The 20,590-nt window shown below is 51.5% G+C and overlaps 2 protein-coding genes across 13 annotated transcripts; one reads left to right on the forward strand and one right to left on the reverse strand.

Moving 5' to 3' along the window:
- Positions 1-861: 861 nt before the first annotated feature.
- Positions 862-13,251, reverse strand: ZNF821 (zinc finger protein 821). 6 transcript variants are annotated; one of them, XM_039558084.1, is made up of 9 exons: positions 13,161-13,251; positions 12,822-12,974; positions 11,636-11,727; positions 9,514-9,597; positions 4,761-8,175; positions 4,183-4,325; positions 3,542-3,646; positions 2,491-2,657; positions 865-1,781 (listed from the first exon to the last, which is right to left on the reverse strand). In XM_039558084.1, exons 5-9 carry the CDS (start codon positions 4,936-4,938, stop codon positions 1,127-1,129), a joined length of 1,248 nt encoding a protein of 415 aa, XP_039414018.1. In that variant the 5' UTR covers positions 4,939-8,175; positions 9,514-9,597; positions 11,636-11,727; positions 12,822-12,974; positions 13,161-13,251; the 3' UTR covers positions 865-1,126. The 6 variants fall into 6 exon arrangements, with proteins under 6 accessions (XP_039414021.1, XP_010401852.1, XP_010401857.1 ...); XM_039558086.1 differs by lacking the exon at positions 9,514-9,597 and having other exon boundaries at positions 4,761-4,886; XM_039558087.1 differs by lacking the exons at positions 9,514-9,597; positions 12,822-12,974; positions 13,161-13,251 and adding an exon at positions 12,604-12,815 and having other exon boundaries at positions 862-1,781; positions 4,761-4,886.
- A 315-nt stretch (positions 13,252-13,566) lies between these two features.
- On the forward strand, positions 13,567-20,033 carry IST1 (IST1 factor associated with ESCRT-III). 7 transcript variants are annotated; one of them, XM_039558089.1, is made up of 10 exons: positions 13,567-13,657; positions 14,615-14,714; positions 15,303-15,483; positions 15,724-15,811; positions 16,089-16,172; positions 16,556-16,666; positions 16,977-17,183; positions 18,257-18,349; positions 19,480-19,525; positions 19,691-20,029. In XM_039558089.1, exons 2-10 carry the CDS (start codon positions 14,627-14,629, stop codon positions 19,888-19,890), a joined length of 1,098 nt encoding a protein of 365 aa, XP_039414023.1. In that variant the 5' UTR covers positions 13,567-13,657; positions 14,615-14,626; the 3' UTR covers positions 19,891-20,029. The 7 variants fall into 7 exon arrangements, 5 of the variants coding, with proteins under 5 accessions (XP_039414023.1, XP_039414024.1, XP_039414025.1 ...); XM_039558090.1 differs by having other exon boundaries at positions 13,578-13,657; positions 14,593-14,714; XM_039558091.1 differs by having other exon boundaries at positions 13,592-13,678.
- Positions 20,034-20,590: the final 557 nt, after the last annotated feature.

Genomic DNA, 20,590 nt, shown 5'->3' on the forward strand with positions numbered 1-20,590 from the left:
GCATTTTCAGGTGCTCATTCTTAAAGAAACCAAATAATGGCGAGTGTACCACTTCTTTATCCTGCCATGAGTCCTTCTGTGCCACTGCTTTTTGCCTTTTGCAGTTTAAAGATGCCTAGATATAATTTCCATAGCTGCACAGTTTTAATAGTGATTTCTATTAGCAATGGGAACCTTCTCCTGGAGGCACAGGCTACAATCACATTTTGCCTCCAGTACGTCTGCGTTGCTCTTGCACCGGGGACTCCAGCACTGGACACAGGTCTCCAGATGTGGCCTCACCAGTGCTGAATAAAGGGAAAAGCAAACCCATAGAGTCCTAGAAACTGACCTACTCTATTATTTACCATTCAATCAACTCTTTCACTTGCAAACCTGAAATGCTGGTTTAAGTGCAAATTAACTTGTAAGTAAAGCAACAAACTTGTTTGCTATTTGCTTACCTTGGCCAGCCTTTCTTTCACTGTTTTTATGGGGTATCTTAAAACAGGACCTCAGGTTCCTTAGTTTTTCCATGGATGCTACTGCAACTAAGTATGTCATAACAATGTTTAAAAAAAGGGTGTGCACAGGCATTTCCAGAAAGACATCCTCCTTTGTTTCTTTTTTATGGGCACAAACTGCAAAGGATTACTCCTGGAGGAGTTGTGGAATATCAGTCTTCAGCTCTGTAATTCATGCTGCAGTAAACAAGATCCTTTTTTACTGAGGTGGGTTTCTACAGCTTCCTGCCCAGTCTGAGGCATGCTCAAACCATTCTGTTCAGCCCCTTGGAATTGGAACCTACAGCAGAACTACAGCAGCCTAGACCTATTTACAGGGCAAGGGCTCAAAAACAGGACAAAGCACAAAGAAGGGGACTAATACATGTGAACATTAATTTATTTTCCTTCTGTCACAGGCTGTGACTTGGCCCCCAGAGCAGACTGTATCCTCAGAATCTGCTCCCACCAGAGCTGCTTTGGCAGGCATCTCTCAGCCCTGTTCTCCTCCTGGGTTCAGAGGAAAACCAAAACCACGTGTCAGGAAGGGTCAGGCAGGGACCCACAGCAGCCTCCTGAGTGTGGAAGCCTGCTAGTGCACATGTGGCAGGTGCAGCAAAGGCAGCACAGTTCTTGGCTGTGGTTTAGTGCAATGCACTGTTGCTCTGCTCCTCAAAGGTCATTTTGCCCAGCAGCTGGCTCTCCAGCTCCACATTGCTCACTGGCAGCTGGAAAAAGTTCATCTCAGCTGCCAAAGCGGCCATGGCAGAGGGATCCTGGCCAAACTGTGCCCGGAGCATCATATCCATTTTCTCCAGGCGCCGCTTGAGCCTCTTGGCCTCACGCTCCCGGATGAGCCGGGCTTGTCGCTTCTCGGGGGTCTCGTTTGCGCGTTTCAGGCGCATGGCTTCCCGGTCCCTCTGCAGCCGCCGCGCCCGCTGCTCGTCTGTCTCCTGCATGCGCTGCAGCCGCTTGGCTTCCCGATCCCGCATGCGCCTCACTTCCCGCTCCTCAGGTGTCTCGTTGTCCCGCCGGCTCTTCTTAGCTGTGCGCTCCCGCTCCAGGCGCTGCAACCGCACTTCCAGGGGCTCGTTCTGGCGCCGCAGGGCCCACTTGCGCATGCCGGGGGTCTGTGCCTCAAGCAGCTTACGGTACGCAGCGCAGTTGTTGCATACCAGGAGGATGCCCGCAGGATACACAGGGGTGCAAAAGGCAACATCCTTGCCCTCAGCACTGGAGGGGCCCTGGCTCTGTGGTGCCGGCAGCCGATCTGCACTGAGCACCTCTGGCAGCTTCTCACTGCAAAGCAGGATGAACAGAATCAGAGGCTTGGTGCTGTGGGCAGAGTCCCCATCTCATGGGCTGCCATGAACAATGCTCCCACTACAGCCCATGGCAGAGGCCTCTGCTAAATCATTTGCCCACAGATACGTCTGAGTATCTCAAATTAAGCACTATCCTATCCAGGGTAGGAAGTGGATTAGCCCGGAGCAGTATCTGGGTTGGAAGAGTGCAAGAGTGGGAATAAACCAGCAGGCCGCTCCTCCCCATCATCTCTGAATTTCTCCTTTTAGCCCCATTCCACTGGTCAGTAGATAATCTCCCCCTAGGCAGGACACAAAGAAAGAACATGTTGGTCTCTGCCTGTAGCCCTGCTCCGGGCGTGATGAACACATCTGGATAGTGCAGCCATACTCCAATGGATTGGTGGGCAAGGGGAAGGGTGGATTCTTCTCCAGTGACTGGAGCCCACAGTGCTTTCTGCACTTCTCTAGCTCTGCACAGTGCTAAGAAAGACCCTTTTACCAGCACAGCCTGCAGACGTCTTGGCAGGGGATGCAGAGCTGCAGACAGGAAGGGATCAAGAGGATCTCACTCACTGGGGGTGTTACGCACTGTCCTACAGGCCTCAGTGGGTCCAGTGCCACCACTTCTGAGTCATTCATGGCAACCCACCTAATCTTTAATGTGGTGCCCTAGCCCACTCACTGGCCAGGGTGACCCTGACCTGTTGAAGGTGGCGTGGCTGGTGAAGCGTGCTCCACAAACTGCACAATTGGACAGCTGGTCCTCTGAGTGGATCAGGAGATGTCTCCCAAGGGATCCTGGGGAGCTGAGGGCTCTGCCACACACAGGACACAGGTAGCTCTTGGCACTCACCACCGCTCCAGTGTGCTGCAAAACAACCACTTAGGTGGTAGTTACACATTGCCCAGCTCCCTGCCCAGCCCAAGGCATGCTCAAACCATTCTGTTCAGCCTCTTGGAATAGGAACCTTTTACTGCTAAATCTCTATCTGCCAGCTTTTAGACCAAGCTCAAGACAAGAAATTTGGTGTGTCACAGGTCAAACAAGGAGGAAACCCTTTATGGCTCAACTCCAGTGCAGGAGAAAAGATTAAGGCCAAAACACTTGGATTGTAAGACCTGACCCTTGTTTTCCAAAATGCACTCCAGGAGCTGCTGGTGCAGGACAAAGCATGACTCAATTAACAGCAAGGCAGGATGCTGGTGAGGAAGCACTTAGATGGAGACAACTGGTACAGGTAAGTGGCCAATTCAGTTCTGCTTCATTCGTTCTGCTACAGACTTTGGTGTGCTATGAAGAGAGCACTGACAACAAAACCTAAGATTTTACCACAGATTTCTTGCAAAACTGGAATAATTTTGATGAAGAACAGCTATTCTGAAGTGTAATTACAAGAACTGTAATGAAGTATAAAATAAATGATCAGGAGGAAGGTTTCTTATCTCACTGAATGATGTAAAAATTGCTTTCATGTTTAATTTGAAGGAACTGTCTGGTTTTAGCCTGAAATACTTGCAGAGACAGCCTTGGCACAGAGTTGTGTTTTCCAGATCTGTAGACCAGGGCCTTGCTAATTCTTTCCCCCGGCCACCCTCTGGACACAGTTTACAGCTGTAAACTTCAGTCACATCCTAGCTAGAAGTTCAGTTCTGTGGTTGCAAAGACCAGAACCAAGTTACTCTGTGCTTTGAGTTGTTTCTGGATTTGAGGCTTCAGGCCAGAGACACTCCACAGTTTGGAACTATCCCTACCTGGTACACATGTGCAATGAGTTGATCTCTGCTTCCACACTCCAGCTGGCAGAGGGGGCATTGTGACAGTCCCAGCATGGGGTCAGCGTTCAAACTCTCAGGCACCTACATGTGGGAACAGCCACGTTGGTGTAAGGCACACAGACCCCCCGCAGCCACACTGCCCCTTCCTTAGCTCCTCCCAATGCTGCCAGCAGATCGAGCGCCCAGTCCTGCCAGGGCTGGTTTGGGTTCTTGACATCTGAAAGAAACCTCCTTCTGTAGCCTCTGAGCAAAACTCCTGCATCTCACAGAAAGGAGGCAGAAGCCTCATGGCCTCACTTGCACCCAGGTTCTTGCCAGCACAGTGGCTCTAGAAGGCAGGGCCTGTTCTGTGGCAAGGGGAAGCCGATTGGAGAATGGCACCAGAACCAAGGGAAGGGGAAGCACTCTGCAAACATCTTGGCCAGTGTGTGCCTGCTGTCTCCTGTTCCAGGCAGCCAAAAAGCTCTTCATACCCTTTCCTCCTGCCAGGAGACATTGTTTGGAGGAGGTGGGAGGGAGAGAAAGATAAAGAAACATGATGGGGAGAGGAAGTGTTTAGACAGTACCCTTCTCTCTCCCTGGAGGCTATGGTGAGTGCAGAGCCAGTACACACTTGCCTCATTTTCTCTCATCAGTGGAGTTCTGGCCACAGGTCGTTCTGCATTTTCTAATTCCTTCTTCACTTTCACCATTGAGCCATCTTCCTCGGACGTATGGGAAGAAACTTCATCCTGAGTGGTTTCCTCATCATCACTGCCACCTGAAATGTGCAGAACAGTTATACCAAGTGTCAGGGTCCTGACAGCACTCACAGGCCTTAACTGTCCTGACCAGCATTACAAGGGGCCTCTACCCACCCCCTCCAACTAGGGGTTCCATTTAAACTCAGTCTAGGGCACTTGAGTCCCTGGGCATGGCCCCTTACACTGCCTTGTTTGACAATTGCCAGACCTGCTGCTGTTTCCATCTTGCTCTGGTGAAATGGGACTGGGTCCCATGGCATTGTCCAGTCTGTGCTGTGCTGGTCTGGTCCTTAGGACAAAGTCCTGCACTGGAGCAAAGGGCTAACCTGGAGGAGGAGCTGGGTAAGACAGTCCTCGGAGGATGCACACACACTATGCAGCCCTCAGCCTCACCCCTTTCCAGAGTCTCCCCAGTCTACTACCTTGCTGTTATTGGAAGGGGCAGAACTCACTGCTGCTGGAGTCAGGGTCTTGCAGTGGACGAATTGTTGGCCTTTGGTCCCCAAGAGCTCCAGGAAAGCTGTTTTTCATCATGGCTTGGCGGGCTTGCTCCTCCAGCCCTGCAAAGACTTGCTCCCCTGGCAGCCACAAGGACAAAGAGTCAGACTGGTGCTGTTCCATTGCTTCCATCACCAAGGCTTGCCAAAAATACAACAGGCATGGGGCTGCTCACCTGCACTGTGCAGAACCTCTGGAGTCACCTCTTGGAAAGCACTTAGGTCACTTCTCTGCTTGCCTACCCTGCCACACCAGCCTCTGGCACCTGCTGGTATGAGTCCAATGCCTGGGTGTAGAAGAGTCTCACTAGTGGCAATGGGCAACACTGGGCTGCTGTCTGCATACTACATATATGCCACTCCAGCCACAGAATACCTGTGACCCCATATATCTGCCATAAATAGCCAGGTGGCTTTTGCTGCTGCCAAGCTATCCACCAATATCCTGCAGCACAGTTCAGGGTGGGAGGAAGCCCCTGGGGACTATGACAGTATCCCAGACCAGGGATAGTACTGTATAGCTCTTCTAAATTATTAAGTCTTATTCCCAGCTGTAGCAAGCATTTTGCACAAAAATAGCACCTCCCTAAGTGCCTGGTACCTCACCTGTCCTCCACAGTGATATCAAAACTAGAGGTTGCCCTTGGCATGCTCTGTCACCCTCTTCTGTCCCAGGAGGGATGAGGACAAGCTGCCCTTACAGAAGGTGTCTATGCTCAGAGCTGGTGTTCTCCCGTGTATATGATGGATAGAAAACTACCTTGCCTTGTGCAGGAATGGCTCTTGCTAAAATAAATCTCATTGGCACTTCATGTGCTCAAAACAGAAGTGTAAGGGAATGAACCCACAGAGCTGAGATGCATGTTTAGGACAAAACATTTTGTTTTGTTAAAAGCAGTGACCACTAGCACCTCAACTCAATAGGAGATGGCAAACACCTTGAAAGAAAGTAGTTATTTGTGCTCTGAATGAAAACTTCTTACAGCAATCCCTGCTCAAAGAAGTTTTGGTTCCAGAGAATAACAATGAAAGGCAACCATTCATTTTCATATAAAAGCAAACAAATTGTTCCAGGGCTAGTTGTGATTTACCTTTTCCAGTGGATGAGCTGGGAGGCCTAGGAAAGGTGCTGAAGTTCCCAGCAGGCTGGCTTTTGGGTTGCATTTATCAACTGATTCATAAGTGCTCAAGAACCATTCAAAGCACAAATGTGAAAATGCCAAGGAAAACGCAGTGCATTTTTCACATAAAATCAAGACATAGCTTTCAGAAGATAATGTTACCTTTTAGCACAGGGCCACAGCTGGCACCAGTATAACCAGGAAACTGAATTCCCAAGAGAGAGCACCAGTCCTGTTACAAGGACAGGTACATTCCCACATGCTGAACTGTTCCAGCCAGTGTTGCTCCATGTTCCCACTCACACTGCCTTCCTGGGGCTCACCTTGCAATTTTGGCAGGGCTTTAAAAAGCCGTAATTTTTGGAAAGTTCCAAAGACCTTCAGAAGTTTCACGGAGACTGTGGGAGAAGAATTTTACTTCCCAATGTCCCCGTGGAGGTTTCCAAAAGCATTTGAAGGCTTTTATCATTCTGTTTCAGAAATGTGAGAAAGGGTTCTGTAGAGAAGATTTGAGAACACAATCCATGTGCCTGAGGAGAGGTGCTGAGGAGCACCAAGTCTATTTGTCATTGAAAGCAGCAGGGACCATCATGACTGCTGTGACACCCTTTCAGAAGTCATTCCAGCACTGAATGGTTTTCGTGACTTGGAGTGCTGTTTTTATGTCTGGACGACAGCCTCACATTGGTGGGACTGAGACACAGACTGTATGAGCAGCAGACACCACAGAATTCCAGTGCCCTCTCCAAGAAGCAGAAACCCACAAACCACCAGGATAAAAGTCCATAGACCAAAAAAGCATTGCAAGAGAAAGAGAAAGCATGGTGAAATGAGGAAACCTGCAGAACACAGGACAGATGTAAAACTACGGTGGGAGATGTGCTGCTACCTTTGACAGAGTTCCAAAGCAGAATTCCCAAATGCCACTTAGGCTGCTCGTGGAAGCAATTACATGTTTGTTTTCTTCCCCCTTTTCCCTTTCAGACAGATTACACACCCACTGAGCAGCAGCCTGGAGCCCAAAGGCAGGGCAGGACACAGACAGTCCGCAGGATTTAAGAGCTGGGATCTTTATCTGAGGTGACAGAGGAAGGAACTCCTCACATTAGGAACACTGCCATCAGTCACAGCAACTGAGAGCAATTGTGTGTGCCTCTAGCCTCTGTATAACACCCCCAGAGCCCAGTGAGCATTGACTCAGCACAGTGCAGAGAACAACCAGTTTACAGCCAGCAATGCAATCTGTTAACCAAACCCGTGCTGTTAGCAGGTGACGTCCTGTGCATCCTCCACAGCCTGTATCTAAAAGCATCACGGGACTGGGAAAGGCAAACATGTAAAAATACTGTCTCCCACTTGTACAAAATTTCTTATATATTGTAATAGTGTACAAAAGAACTTAAGAAAGAGTGTCCTGATTATCTACTGATGGACTAAGTCCTACTTTGATGAAGCTTTAGAGCTTTAATGTTTGATAGGTCCAGGGTTATACTTTTGATGTTTCTGCACAGACATGCTCACAAACAGACACACCCCCACCTCCACCCCACTTTGGGTATGCTTCCATTCATTTAAAAGGGGAGTTAAGACAGGCAACAGCTTTAGGATCACTGCCATAAGTAAGAGATGTTACGCTCAATAGTGAACTCACAGACTCTTCTCCAGAAGTTTCTTTATTAAATACAAAAAGGGCTGCAGACTGACCACAACACCAAAACAAGTCACTGTAGTTGTTTACAAACAGCTAGAGATGTAGGACAAGAGAAATCACACAAATGCCTCTGCTTTGTATTCCATTCTCCTCTCCATACTGCTGTGAATGAGTGGGATGCCAAGTGAGCAGTGGTGGAGGTAGGGGACAGCCCTGTGGCACTGTGTAACACAGACAGGCATGACTGCTAGGGTCTGCTGAGGTATCAGCCCTGAGCCCTTGCCTTCTTGAACTGTATGAATGCAGGATAACTCTCAGGTGTTCTGGAAAATAAACACAGAAACAAACAACTCCCACCCCAAAATCCACAAAACAAAATCCAAAAGAACTGCATCATTCCCCTGCCTTCCTTCCTAAACAGAAAGGTCTCTCAGAGATGAGTCAGTTTATTCCCTCCTTGTACATCAATTAAAAGTCCCTGTTCATGTAGGTCTTCTCTGTGTTCCTGGACCTGAAATTTGCAAGTCTTTCCACCACTGTGGATCTATTCCACCTGCCCCATGGCTATTCTGGGTTGTCCACACTGCTGTAGTGGTTACTGAAATGAAAAACAACACAATTGAAAGGGTTAACAATGGCAGTCCACGGAGCCCTTCAGAACCAAGGGATTTGATGCAAGTAACATTTCTGCTCGGTTGTGAATGCTGGGTGCTATTTCTTGCAAGATACTGTCCCTTCAAAATCAGTAGAATCCAAGGAACACCAAAGAGCACAGAACATGTGTGTGTTAGAGAGAGAGGGAAGGAAATAGAGGATTAATGGGATATTGGAACCATGATAAATAGAGCTCAGAAGCAGGAATTAATCTAACAAAAGCTCTTCTCCAGAGTTCTAAAATAAGCATCAGTTGCAGAGGGCACAGCAATAGAAAGCAAAGCAGCTTGTGGACAGCAGGGAGAGAGAAGTGCATGCTAATACCTGCAACAAATTTTGGCAAGCACAAAGACAGCAAGTGGTCCATGACTGATGGGGTGACAGCGCAGTAACAGATGAATGCAAGAACAGATGAATTGCTTAGAGAGTTTTTAAACTTTTATGCTGCATACTCTGGGGAGAAAATAAAGACCAAATTGAATCAATTAAGGTATCCCCACACAAACAATCTAACTGTATTTTATTTTTCAACAAGTATATTCCACTATTACTGTTCTGTTTGTGAGCACTTTGTCAGGTGTGTTTTTCATGTACCACATGGTAAAACAAAATTATATTCTTAAGAGCCATTTATGTGCTGCAGGGGAAATGACTACAATTAAAACTGTGGGACTTGCCATCATGCACAGTAAGACTTTTGTGATAAATTTTACCACAATTTTTATCATTGTTTAATTATTGTTTCAGTATTATTTTGAATTTCCTTACACATCAACTTCTATTTAAAACTGTTTTGACTTGTAACCATACAATCTCCTAGCTGATTGCTCCACTTGCCAAGCAAAGTGATTCTGTCCTAAGTGAGGGCAGCAAACCATGTTGTTGTGAGAGCAAGGTGAAATGAGGGTCATGCCAAGCCTGGAAAGTAATCCTGGAAAGAGGAGACACCAAGCAAGCCAGGGAGAGGAGATCGGCAGCTGTCACTTGCTCTAGTGAGTCCAAGAAGGAAGAGAAGATGGAGTGGCCATGCAAGGAAGAAGTAGGCACCATCCTCCCGTCAAATTTGTCCAGTCATATATGCACAATCGTATTTATGCAAATCGAAAAGGCACTTCCCCAGCCCCGTAGCCTGCCAAATCAGACCCCAGCTGCAGGCAACTGCATAAAAAGCTGCATACCTGCTGTCCCTTTCATTCCTCTCCTCCCAACCACTGCAGTCCCTGTGAAGAAGTCCCAGTAATATGTCTGCTATGTCTCAGCCTGACTCATTCTGCTGGCTCACCCCGTTCTTGGAGCCGATGCTCTCTCCGATTATCCTCGTCAGGGCACTGCACGGCATTTCTGGGCCCTCCAGACACACAGCAGGCTAGGTAAACAGAGAAGTCCCAACGATTTCGTGGCGTTCATCATAAGACAGACAAGATTTTCCATCCTAAGGTGAAGACATCACCATTGACAAGTTCTGGTATCTCTCGGTCCCTTTATTTTCTTGTAGTCCTACTTGCTGCTCTTGATGGCTCCTGCTGAATAGTTGCTCTGTAGCAACATACTGCATGTAAAGGAGGTGAATTCCTCTCCATGGCATACCTGATGCTATAAGCTCATGCCCACTGGTAGCATGTTTGTCAGACAGCTTCCCTCGAAACCAAGACTGGAGATACAATCATTTGTATTGCAGACAAAAACGCAATGTTCATCGTGAAAACAGTGCACAGCTGAATTTTGTGGTATGTAGAGTTTTATATATGATGGTACAAGCTTCTGAAGAACATAACCCTTATGCAGTGAAGTACAGAAAAGCACCCAGCTAAACGCCATGAAAACTACCTGCACCATTAGAGCTGCTGTAGCCCTTGGTTTCCATCCTCAAGAGACCCCGACTCTGGCCCAAGGGAGACAGCTTAAGTGCATACCTGACATAAACCTGAGCTCAATGGCAGCAGTAATACCTGGGCACTCTCAGAAGCAGAAGTGTGTGGACACAAGGCACGTTACTGGCATCACAGGACAAAATACCAGACATACCAAATTTCTCTAAGAATGACAACTCCAAAGTCATTGATGTATTATCAGGCAAATTACACCTGTACTCTGCCCACTGTGGAACCCAGCAACCAGAAGCAGGAATCGGAGAGTACAAGCAATGCAGGTGCCACAAGCCACACTCCTTGAGATCCTCACTCTGGCCAACAAGGACAGCTCAGTTGGCTCTCCCAAGCTGCCCAGCCAGTGGGGCTGCGAGTCCCAGACAGAGGCAGTTCTTGCCAGTGCACTCACCGACTGTGCTAGGTGTCAGCTCCAGCACAGAGTTTCCCCTAGCACAAAGAGCAGCATGCACAGATGCCTGTTGCGTACCTGCGCACAGAGGAAGCACACAAACACGCAGACATGCAAGCCAGCAGCACCAGCAGTGAGGCAGTGTTAGGGCTGCAGCACTCAGCTCTGTTTCATACTCCCGACAGCTACCGCAGCCAAAAAACCACAGGGCCCTCTCAGCAGCCTTGCTCTCAGAGGTCTACAGAAGTGGAAACTTGTTTTCCTAATTCCAGCCCAAATTCCCAGCATGCCCCTAGCCACAAACCTGAGTATGAACAAGGGCATAGCTTCAGGCCCCTCACCTTCCCTCTGCTGCCAAACAAAAGCTACACATGTGCAGTTTCCCCTCTGCAAAACCTCCATCTATGTCTCCCAGCTCCACTGGTGCCTGGCTGTAGCCTGCCCACAAGAAGTGCTGATGTACAGCATCTTCAGCCCTTCCACTGTCAAACAAATGCTAAAAGTCTTGGCAATGCTGGAGAAACAGAGATCCATCTTACCACCTCAGCTCAAGAATGATCTGGCAGACAGCACTTGTTTGTCCTGTAAATGACTTGGCCACCACCCATTCCTTGACGGTAAAGAGCAAATGGCTTTATTTCATTATCTGGTAGGAAACTGAGATACAGTGAGCTTACGTAACACGCCCAAGGCCAGTCAGCTCAGTTTGTGGCAGCATGAAGATCAAAACCCAGGACTTGCTTGCTTTCAGCCAGCATGCTCCAACCACCTTGTCTAGAACTTCCTTTGCTACCCAAGGCAGGCCAGAGTCCCAAGTGCATTTTCTAGTATTCTGACTTGTACTTTTGACAGTGTGAATGCAAAGCCCAGCTACAGGCCCTGCACATACACACCCACCTTTACAACATTAGTTGTTTGTTCAAGCCTATCCCTGTCCTGCTATGCCAGGACACAGCCAGCTTCCCTGATGCAGAGAACTGAGTTTCTCTTCTTATGCACCTAAGACAAAACATGAGTAACCACCATTCCCCACAACCTGTCCCTTCCCATCATTCCACTCCTCCCCACCTCACTCCACAATCCAGCCACAGCAAGGGTCCCAGAATAGTGCGTAACATCATACTCACAGTGAACTTTGTTAGGAGTGGTCTGTTTCCGACGGGACATGTTTCCCTGACCTGGGAGCACAGAGTGTTCCTCCCCTCTGCAGAGGGCTCATCTGAGAAGAGAAGAGTCTGTCACATACTTCACTGAAACCTTCCAAGTCTCTGGCCAAGCTCAGCTGGCTGTCCCAGCGTCATTCCCCACCCTTCTGCCTATGGGGCTCACTCTGCATCACCACAGCTGGATTCCAGGCCAGCGTCCAACACAATCCACAAGCATGTCACAAAGCACTGTGCATAGGCAGTCCTACCCAGTTCTCAGGCAAAGGTTTAAGCAATCCTGCCCCCTCCAAAAGATGAGTGTCCCCTTCAAAAATTACTGCAGCCTCAGTCCCAACACCCTTCTCCCTCCTGTCCATTCCTGCAGCCTAATAATCATCCTTGTTGAACTGGCAGAGGAACGTGGCACATCCAACAGTCCTCTTAGAGAGAGACAAAAGGAGGAGCTGAACCCATTTCCCACAAGACACATGGACACGGAGATCCCGTCAGCCTCCTCAGACAGACAAGCGCACGAATCTCATCAGCCCCTCGCTGACAGAGAGACACAGACATCCCATCAGCTTTCTCGGACAGACGGACAAAAGGATTCTGTCAGCCTCACACTGACAGACGGACAAAGGGATCCCATCAGCCTTCTCAGATGGACGCACACGAAGATCTCGACAACCTCCCCAGATAGCGGGATCCAGCCGGCAGTCCCAGCACACGGGAGACGGCAGGAAGGGACAAGGCCCGCAAGCGGCCGGACGTCTAGACAAAGGGATGCGGCTCCCCTGGCATCAGGACGGATGCGGGAACCCTGACCGGGCCCCCGAGGTCCTGGCCGGGCAGCCCTGACAGTCAGACCGGCCTCGGCAGCGGAGGTCCCGCCGCGAGACCCGTTTCGCCCCTCGCGGGCGGAAACCCCAGCCCGGCCCGGCCCGCCTTACCCGGTCCCGCCGCAGGCGCCGGGAGCCGCGGACAGACAAAGGGCAGCGGACAGACGGACGGGCAAGATGGCGGAGGACGCCGCCGGAGTGCGCGACGCGAGCACGGGCGCGGGCACGGGAGCCACGGCTCGGCACCGGGAGGGCACGGCACGTCACCGCTGTCACCGACTCGTCCGCAGACCTCGGGTGCCGGGTTTTCGTCAGCTGAAGCGTCTCACCTGTTTGCCATGGATCCAGCCCAGCGCGTGACTCCGGACCGTCCGAGGGAGCTCATCCGTGCCTGCAGCGGGGCTCGCCCGCCCCGGCCGCCTCTGCCGGCAGCTCACCGGGGAGCCCTCGTGCCGCCCCGGCTCACCAGAATCTCGCGTACCCTGCAAGGCCAAAATGCACGGGTTTAGTATTAACTTAGACCCACCGCGCGCGTTCTGAACTCACGCACCTGCTGAAGACGAACCGCCCCGCCCCGGGGGCTCGCGGCCGCTTCTCCTCGCGGGCCAGCGAGCGCCGTCGCCGCGGGATCAGCGAGCCCGCTTGGAACGCCCGCTGGGCCCGCTTACCCGGGGATTGTGGTACCGGGCCCAGGCCCGGGCTGCTCTTCGGTCCGACTCTCCTTCGCGGTGGCGCCAGCGTCGTGCGGCCCTCAGAGAACCGAGGGCACCCCGGCCCCGCTCACCGCCCACGGCCGGGTCGCAGCACCAGGCGGAACGCCGCGTTACCGGAACGGCCGTGCCGGGGGCGGGCACCGGCGGGCGCCTATCAGGCGTGGTACTGTGTGGGTGCGCATAGGATCCCTCCGCCGCGCCATGTAGTCCGTCTGCGCCATTCTCCTAGACCGTGCCCGTTCCTCCCTGGCCGCCGTTGCGCCAGGGCCGCATCTGCGGAAGCGATCCGGTACAGCGTCCGCCGCGCCGGTTCGACCGTGCCCCGGAGTGGGTGCGGGGAGTGCCGGCCTGGGTGCGGAGAATGTCGGCTTTGAGGATCCCTCCGCACGCGATGAAGTGCCGCTGACGCCGCGCGCCATTTTGGGTGACATAGAGCTGTGGAGCGGCGGCGGGTGAGCGGGGCCGTGGGACGGGTGAGCGGGGCCGTGGGGAGCGCTCGGCGTCCGGGGAGGCGACGGGGAGGCCCTGCCCCAGGGTCTCCCGCAGCCCTGGGACCCGCCCTGCTTGTGCTGTGGGATGTTCCTCGGTGCCACCTAGTTGAGGAGGGAGAGGAATTTCCCCTTTCAGCCTTCGGGTGTAGCTGCGCCGGTGGAACTCGTGCAGGGCCTCCTGCGCACTGTCCGAGCTGTCCCTGGGCACTGGGCCGGACGCGGCGAGTCTCCCCGAGTGTCTGGTGTGGCCGGCGGCCGTTCTGGCAGCTGAATCAGGTCATGGCTCGCTCTGCGCTGGGCAGTGCAGCCGCCGGCAAGGAGGTATGGGGAGATGAGATGCAAACCAAGGTCTTTCTGTGTGATATCTTTTAAGGAAGCTTTTTTTTGATGGATGGTTCTTTGTAGACAGAATGCTATAATTAAATACTGTTAGAATTTGCTTTCTGTAGGGTTAATAAGTTGAACTGGTTCCTGGAAGGCTAGGCATGTGTTCAGTAAGCAGGAAGTGTGGGGAATGTGGAATGGCAGCTTTTTCCTTCTGGTGACAAGACTGTTACAACCTTGGTTTCTACAATCCTTGGGTTAATTATATAGCTGGTTTATAATTTACGGTTTTGATAAGACAGGGCTTGGTTCTTCCAGTTGACTTTTCCATTTCTTAAAAAATATCCAGGAAGTTTCCTGGAAGTTTCTAAGGCAAATCCTGTTGGCCTTGCTTAGGTGCAGGGTTGTGAAGTAGGAAAGGTAATAAGGAGTGCTCGAGGTCCGGTCACTTATAACTAACTAGATTCAGGATTGGCAAGCCAGGGCTTGTTTGTCTGGGGAATTTCTTGGCCTCCAAGAAATTCCCCCCCTCCCCCAGTAAAACAGTGCTGACTAACAGTTTTTGGTTCCAGTGACCATCCCTCTTCTCCACAGAAAGTGTTTATCATGTTGGGCTCTGGGTTCAAGGCAGAGCGCTTGCGAGTCAACCTGCGCCTCGTCATCAATCGCCTCAAGCTACTGGAGAAAAAGAAGAGTGAGTATTTAAGGGGACAGGTGGGATCTAGAATGCTTTTGGAGCTCAGGAGACTTGAGAAGGTTTTTCTCAAGTTGGGGTACTTTCACAGGCCAAGTATGGAGTAGCTTTTTGCTCTTCCTTGCTGGACTCAGGCCTTACAACCTGCTCTGGTGCACAAGGACCTGGAAGAGCAGGCTGGCCACAGTCTAGCTTCTGTCCACCTTCCTGGCAGCTGTTGGAGTGCAGTTTTTGTGGGGTGGTAGCTGTGGACTGTGTGTGCTAACTGCACAGTGGGGGACTCCCTGGGTGCTGTGGGAGGTTCTCCCCACCTGCCCTGACACAGGTAAAGTCTGTGGTCCTGGTGGGAGGTTGTAGGTGCAGGAGTGTTTCCAGCAGCCTAAAGTCCACTTTCCTTTCTCCCATGAGTTAAGTGTGCTCGGACATGGGCACAAGGGCTCTGCCAAACCACGGTAGAGTGTCTCATGCTGCAGAGGTTTGATGGGGGAGAGAAGCTGGTGGTGGCTTTATGTGTGATGGGGACTGTGGGCGATCTGGAGGCAGCAGCCCAGGCCAGTACAATGACTGGGCTTGGGATGTGTGCTGCAGCTGAGTTGGCCCAGAAGGCAAGGAAGGAGATTGCAGATTACCTGGCAGCTGGAAAAGATGAGCGTGCCAGGATTCGTGTGGAACACATCATCCGTGAAGATTACCTTGTGGAGGCCATGGAGATCCTGGAGCTGTACTGTGATCTGCTGCTCGCCCGCTTTGGCTTGATCCAGTCCATGAAGTAAGCTCTGGCTGAGAGGGTCCTGGACTCAGGAAGGGGCGCTGTTGGGGGCAGGTCTGGGGTACAGAAGGGCACCTGTGTTTGTCTCAGTGTCCTAGGGTCTCCAGAGACCTTTTCTTCCCTATGGAGGGAAGACTGTGGAGCCCAGTGTGTAGGATGGGAACTTTAAGGCTATGCAGACTGAGGGCAGCAAAAGCTGGGTGCATGGGATGGAGAGAGAATGGTTTTCTTTGGTCCTAGGGAGCTGGACTCTGGCCTGGCAGAGGCAGTATCGACACTGATTTGGGCTGCACCACGCCTCCAGTCGGAAGTGGCTGAGTTGAAGATTGTGAGTAGGGTTGCTTGAGGGGTGTTGCACATGCAGGGTGGGGGTGATGCTGCCAGGTGCTGATGGAAGCCCTTGTCTGGGACTTTGTGTTGTTAAAACAGGACTTTATGGGCTGCAGATGGAAACCAGGTGTCCTTGGAGCATCTGGGGTGGCTGCAGCTGCTGAACTGGGGTGCTCAGTGGGAGAAATGAGGGAGGGAGGCGGGTGAGTGTGTGTGCGGTATGAGGTGGGGGAAAGCAAGGGTGTGTATGTTCTAGAGTTTCTCTCCTGCTGCAGGTTGCTGATCAGTTGTGTGCTAAGTACAGCAAGGAGTATGGAAAGCTGTGCCGGACAAACCAGATTGGGACAGTCAACGACAGGGTAATGAACTGGTCGAACAGGTGGAGCTGGCAGAGCAGCCACACCTGCTGAGGCTTGCTGCCCCTTTGGGCCTGTGGCTAGTGGCTGATGCTTGCAGTCACTGCAGAGCATTGCAGGTGCTGTGCAGCCGGGGCCCACCTGCATTGGAGCATGGTGCTGAGGGCCCAGGCAGGGAGGCCCTGCTCTGCTGGTTGTGGATGGGGAAGGGTAGAGCAAATAGAGCCCTGGCCTCTGGCTGCCTTCAGCATGCTGTACTGGGTGGAGAGGCCTCCCCAGGGCTGCCTGCTGTTCCCCGCAGCTGGTAGCCCTGGCTGGGATGGCACTGGTACAGGGGGTGCTGCACCGCCCTCGCCCCACTAAGTCTCTCTACCCCTGTGTTCCAGCTGATGCACAAGCTGAGCGTGGAAGCACCACCCAAGATCCTGGTGGAGAGATACCTCATTGAGATTGCTAAGAACTACAACGTGCCCTATGAGCCTGACTCGGTGGTGATGGTGAGTGAGCCCCAGGATGTGGCATTGCAGTGAACTGGGTGGTCCTTGTGCTTTGGTGTCTTCTAGACAGCCCCAGCACAGCACAATCCTTGTTCCGTCATGCACCCCTGTGGCATGTGGCAGTAGTTACACATGCTACAGCCTGGTTCCCGTTCTGTTTCCCATTGATACCTCTGTATAGCTGCTCTCTGTTCTGTTCTTGTTGTGTATTCCCATCTTGTCCATGACAAATGCTGCATCTAATGCTGTACAGAGAGCGGTGATCAGAACAGAGATGTGTTGGTGAGCAGAATTCTTCCGCCCTTTCCAGGCTGAAGCCCCGGCAGGCGGAGAGGCAGATCTAATTGATGTGGGGTTCACGGATGATGTGAAGAAGGGTGGCCATGGAGGGGGCGGAAGTGGTGGATTTACAGCCCCGATGATAGGTCATGATGGGTTAGTACCCATGCCCGTGATGATGCCTGTGCCCATGCCAACACCAAATCCACCCTTCTCCTATCCACCTCCAAAGGGACCGGTAAGTTCCTTGGCTTTGTGTGTGTCCTTTTTCTGTGAAAGACTCCTAATATGGTGCTTAGCCCTGTGCCTTCTGACTGCACCCGATAGCTCAATGTGTCAGAAAGTCATTTTGGTGTGAGACTGCATGGGATGGAGGCTGTTGGCACTGCACCTGAAGCTTCGTGTTGCTTCCTGACTCTGGAAGTTCCTACCCTTGTTCTCCAGCCAGCCGTCTTTGCCTTCAGGGAACAGAGGAGTCCAGACTTAACTCCTGAGGCAGTCTTCTGACTGCCAGGCTTTTGTCCAGGAGTTGGAGCTGCACTTTGAAGTTGGTAGGCTGGTAGTGTGCCAAGATTCAGTCAAGAAAATCAGGTGAGTGTTGTGGGGTGGGAACAGCACAGAAGAATGCAGAAGAGCCCTGCCTTCAGACCTGCAAGGGGAGGAGACTGAGGCAATGGCTGTTGCAGATGATTTAACAGAGAAAGGTGGGAGCTGAAAAGAACTCCTCCATTCTCTGAATGTAGTAATTTACAGGATATCTGTGTAGACTGGAGAGCAGAACAGTGGGATGGCTTGGAGTCTTAATATGGTCTCAGTACTGCTGAAGTGCTTTTTGTGGAAAATCTGGGCCAAGTATCATCAGCTCGCTGTTGGCCCAGCCATAAACATGCTGAGGGCTTGTGCCAGGTCTGGGTCCTTGAGGCACTGTTGTGTTACAAATGAGGGCAATTCAAAGCTTTGTGTGAGCCAGAAATCTCTTTCCTATTCTGTGATACTGCACACAGGGCCAGAAATGTCAGAGTATTTCCCTTATTGGCCCGGTGCTTCTCATGAAAGAAGCATGCACTTGAAAGATGAAGTGTTTACCTATGCTGGTTCTTTAGAATAACTCACAGTCCAGTTAGCTGAGTCTGCCTGCTCCAGGTGACTACATCTGACTTAATACTTGAGAATCTCCTCCTTGTAAGCGTAAACTCTTATCCACTTGGATACTTGCCTGCATTTATCTAAGACTCTTACTTCCTGTGACTCCCATGGCGGCTGTGGTGTCTCAGGTGAGTAGTCTGGTGCATGACTGATCTCTCTGTACAGGAGAACTTCAGTGGCCTGCCAGTGGGGACCTACCAGCCTTTCACTAACATCCACCCACCACCAATTCCGGCAAACCCACCCACATACGAGTCTGTAAGTGCCTGAGCTGAATGGCCATTGCAGGCAGCAGAGGGATCCTCAGAGTGCAGTGGCAGTCACAGAGAAGGGAGATGTTTGTAAAGGATACTGCTGCCAGTCTTTGGAACTTTTGGGGCGGTGCTGGTATTGCTTGCTGGTGTAGTGAATCACTGAGTGCACGTGATGAAAGATGACTTCTGGAGAGAAGTTCCTCATTCAGCTCTGTGCCTTGGCTGCAGAGGAAAGCTGAGATTTCTCTTGCTGCTTTGTTCAAGTGGTGATAAACAGTTGGCAAGCAGAGTCCACAAGTTCTGGTTTTTGCAGTGTGAACGGTTTATCGCCTCGAGTCTGTTTAATTATGGCTTTTGAACTAATGAATAGCCTGGATGACAGTTTTGGCTGACCCGGATGCTGTATGTTTAAAGACTCTTCCTTTCACAGACTTTTCTCAGTCACTGGGGAGAGCAAAGCAGAGGCTGGAGACTTCCCTGCTATGCTTGTCTGTGGTTTTGTTGCTGCAATTTGTCATCATGCCTCCCACTCTGCTTTTGGTGACATGCTGTTTGTGTTTGCATTATCCTGAGTAGGGAGGAGCACAGCCGAGCACTGTGGGTGCTGACACCTTGTGTTCTCACAGGTGCAGCAGCGCTGGTGAACTGGGTGGGAATGGGTATTGCTGGCTGCAGCATACAGGAAATAAGGAGTCTTACTAGCACAGCTGAGTGTGCCATGGGCCTTTTTCCCAGGCAGACCACGACATGAGATGGGTCATTTCATACCCTGCTGCTAGTCACAAGGGCCTGTCAGTGGTTTATGAAGAAAGGCAGCAAGGAGCTGTGATGATGTGGATGAAGGGGGCAGTGTTTTCCCACTCATGGCCTTGATAAATGTTTCAGACCTGATAGTGGATATGCTCTGTTGATCCAGTTCCAGAATATGGTCAGTGAAGCTGCTCTAGTTGACAGGGAGGGAGAGAAAAGCTGAAGAGCTGCCTCTGTTTCTTGGGAAGAGAGGCAGGTTGTTCCAAAGGCATGGCTGCCTGCTGGGGGTGGGGAGGAGCATGCACTGCTCTGCTGGAGCTGTGCCTCTGAGCTCTGCCTGTGTGCTGGTGGGACAGAGCTGTAGTAACTGAGAGTCTTTTTCAGATTGATGAGCCTAACACTGACAAGGACACTGCTGCACTAGTGCCTGGTGAGTATGTAGAGGTTTGGGAAACCTTGGGTATTAGGGGCTGTTTCAGAAAAACCCACTGGTACTGCCTGTTGCTGGAACAACTGTTCCTTTGTGGGGATCTGTTTGGCCCAGTGAGTGTGTGCTGATGGTGAGGTACAGTGATACTTCTCTTATTATAAACAGGGCCTGAGCCCAAGCCAGAAGCTTCTCCTAAACCAAGAGCTGGAGCTCCTAACACCTTTGATAACTTCGTGTTGCCTGAATTGCCATCTGTGCCAGACACACTGCCAACAGCATCTGCTGGCGCCAACTCTTCTGCCTCAGAAGACATTGACTTCGATGATCTTTCACGGAGATTTGAGGAGCTAAAGAAGAAAACATAAAACTTCCTGGGCTGCAGGAAGGAGGGGCAGGAGCTGTGACATCTTCTCTCTGAAACAGACTCCCTTTGAAATTGGTTTCCTGTATTAACCTCCAATGAACATGCTCTTCTTTTTGAGCTCTCTTCCTGCTGTACTTACACCAAGTGCTGCCACTTTCCTGATCTTTGCTGCTCCAGGAGATGAACTGTGGGGAATGTTGAGAGACTGGGGAAGGAAAGAGCCCCTGTCAGTCTGGGTGGCTGTATGGGGAAGCTGTGCATCATGTTCTGGGCACTATTCCTGGCTGTCTCCATGATGGCTCCGTGCCTGCCAGCAGAAGCTTTCTCTTGGGGAGCCCTTGCTGGCCTTCATGGTGTTCTTGGTGGGGTCTGTTTGCAGTTTGCAGAAGGGGTGGCACTGTCGGCCTGGGTCTATTGGTTATGCGACTGGCCCCACAGAGGGCAGAGCTAGGCAGGCTCTGCGGCTGTGCCGGGCTTGATGCAGCAGCTTTCCTCCTGGGTGCTGAGCAGCTGTGGACCACCGAGGTCTGGGGGTGAGGCATGGAGGGTGGTCTGATGGGATACGCCAGCAGCACCTTGTTTCCCCTACCCGAGCTGGGGACGAGGCATCCGGGGACCGTTCAGTACCTGTCCGTGCCACTGCCTGCAGCTCTGCCATGCCTCTCCGTGACGCTGCCCGCGGCTGTACAGCACCTGTACTG

Source organism: Corvus cornix, chromosome 11 (genome assembly GCF_000738735.6).
Source record: "Corvus cornix cornix isolate S_Up_H32 chromosome 11, ASM73873v5, whole genome shotgun sequence".
Classification (NCBI taxonomy): domain Eukaryota; kingdom Metazoa; phylum Chordata; class Aves; order Passeriformes; family Corvidae; genus Corvus; species Corvus cornix.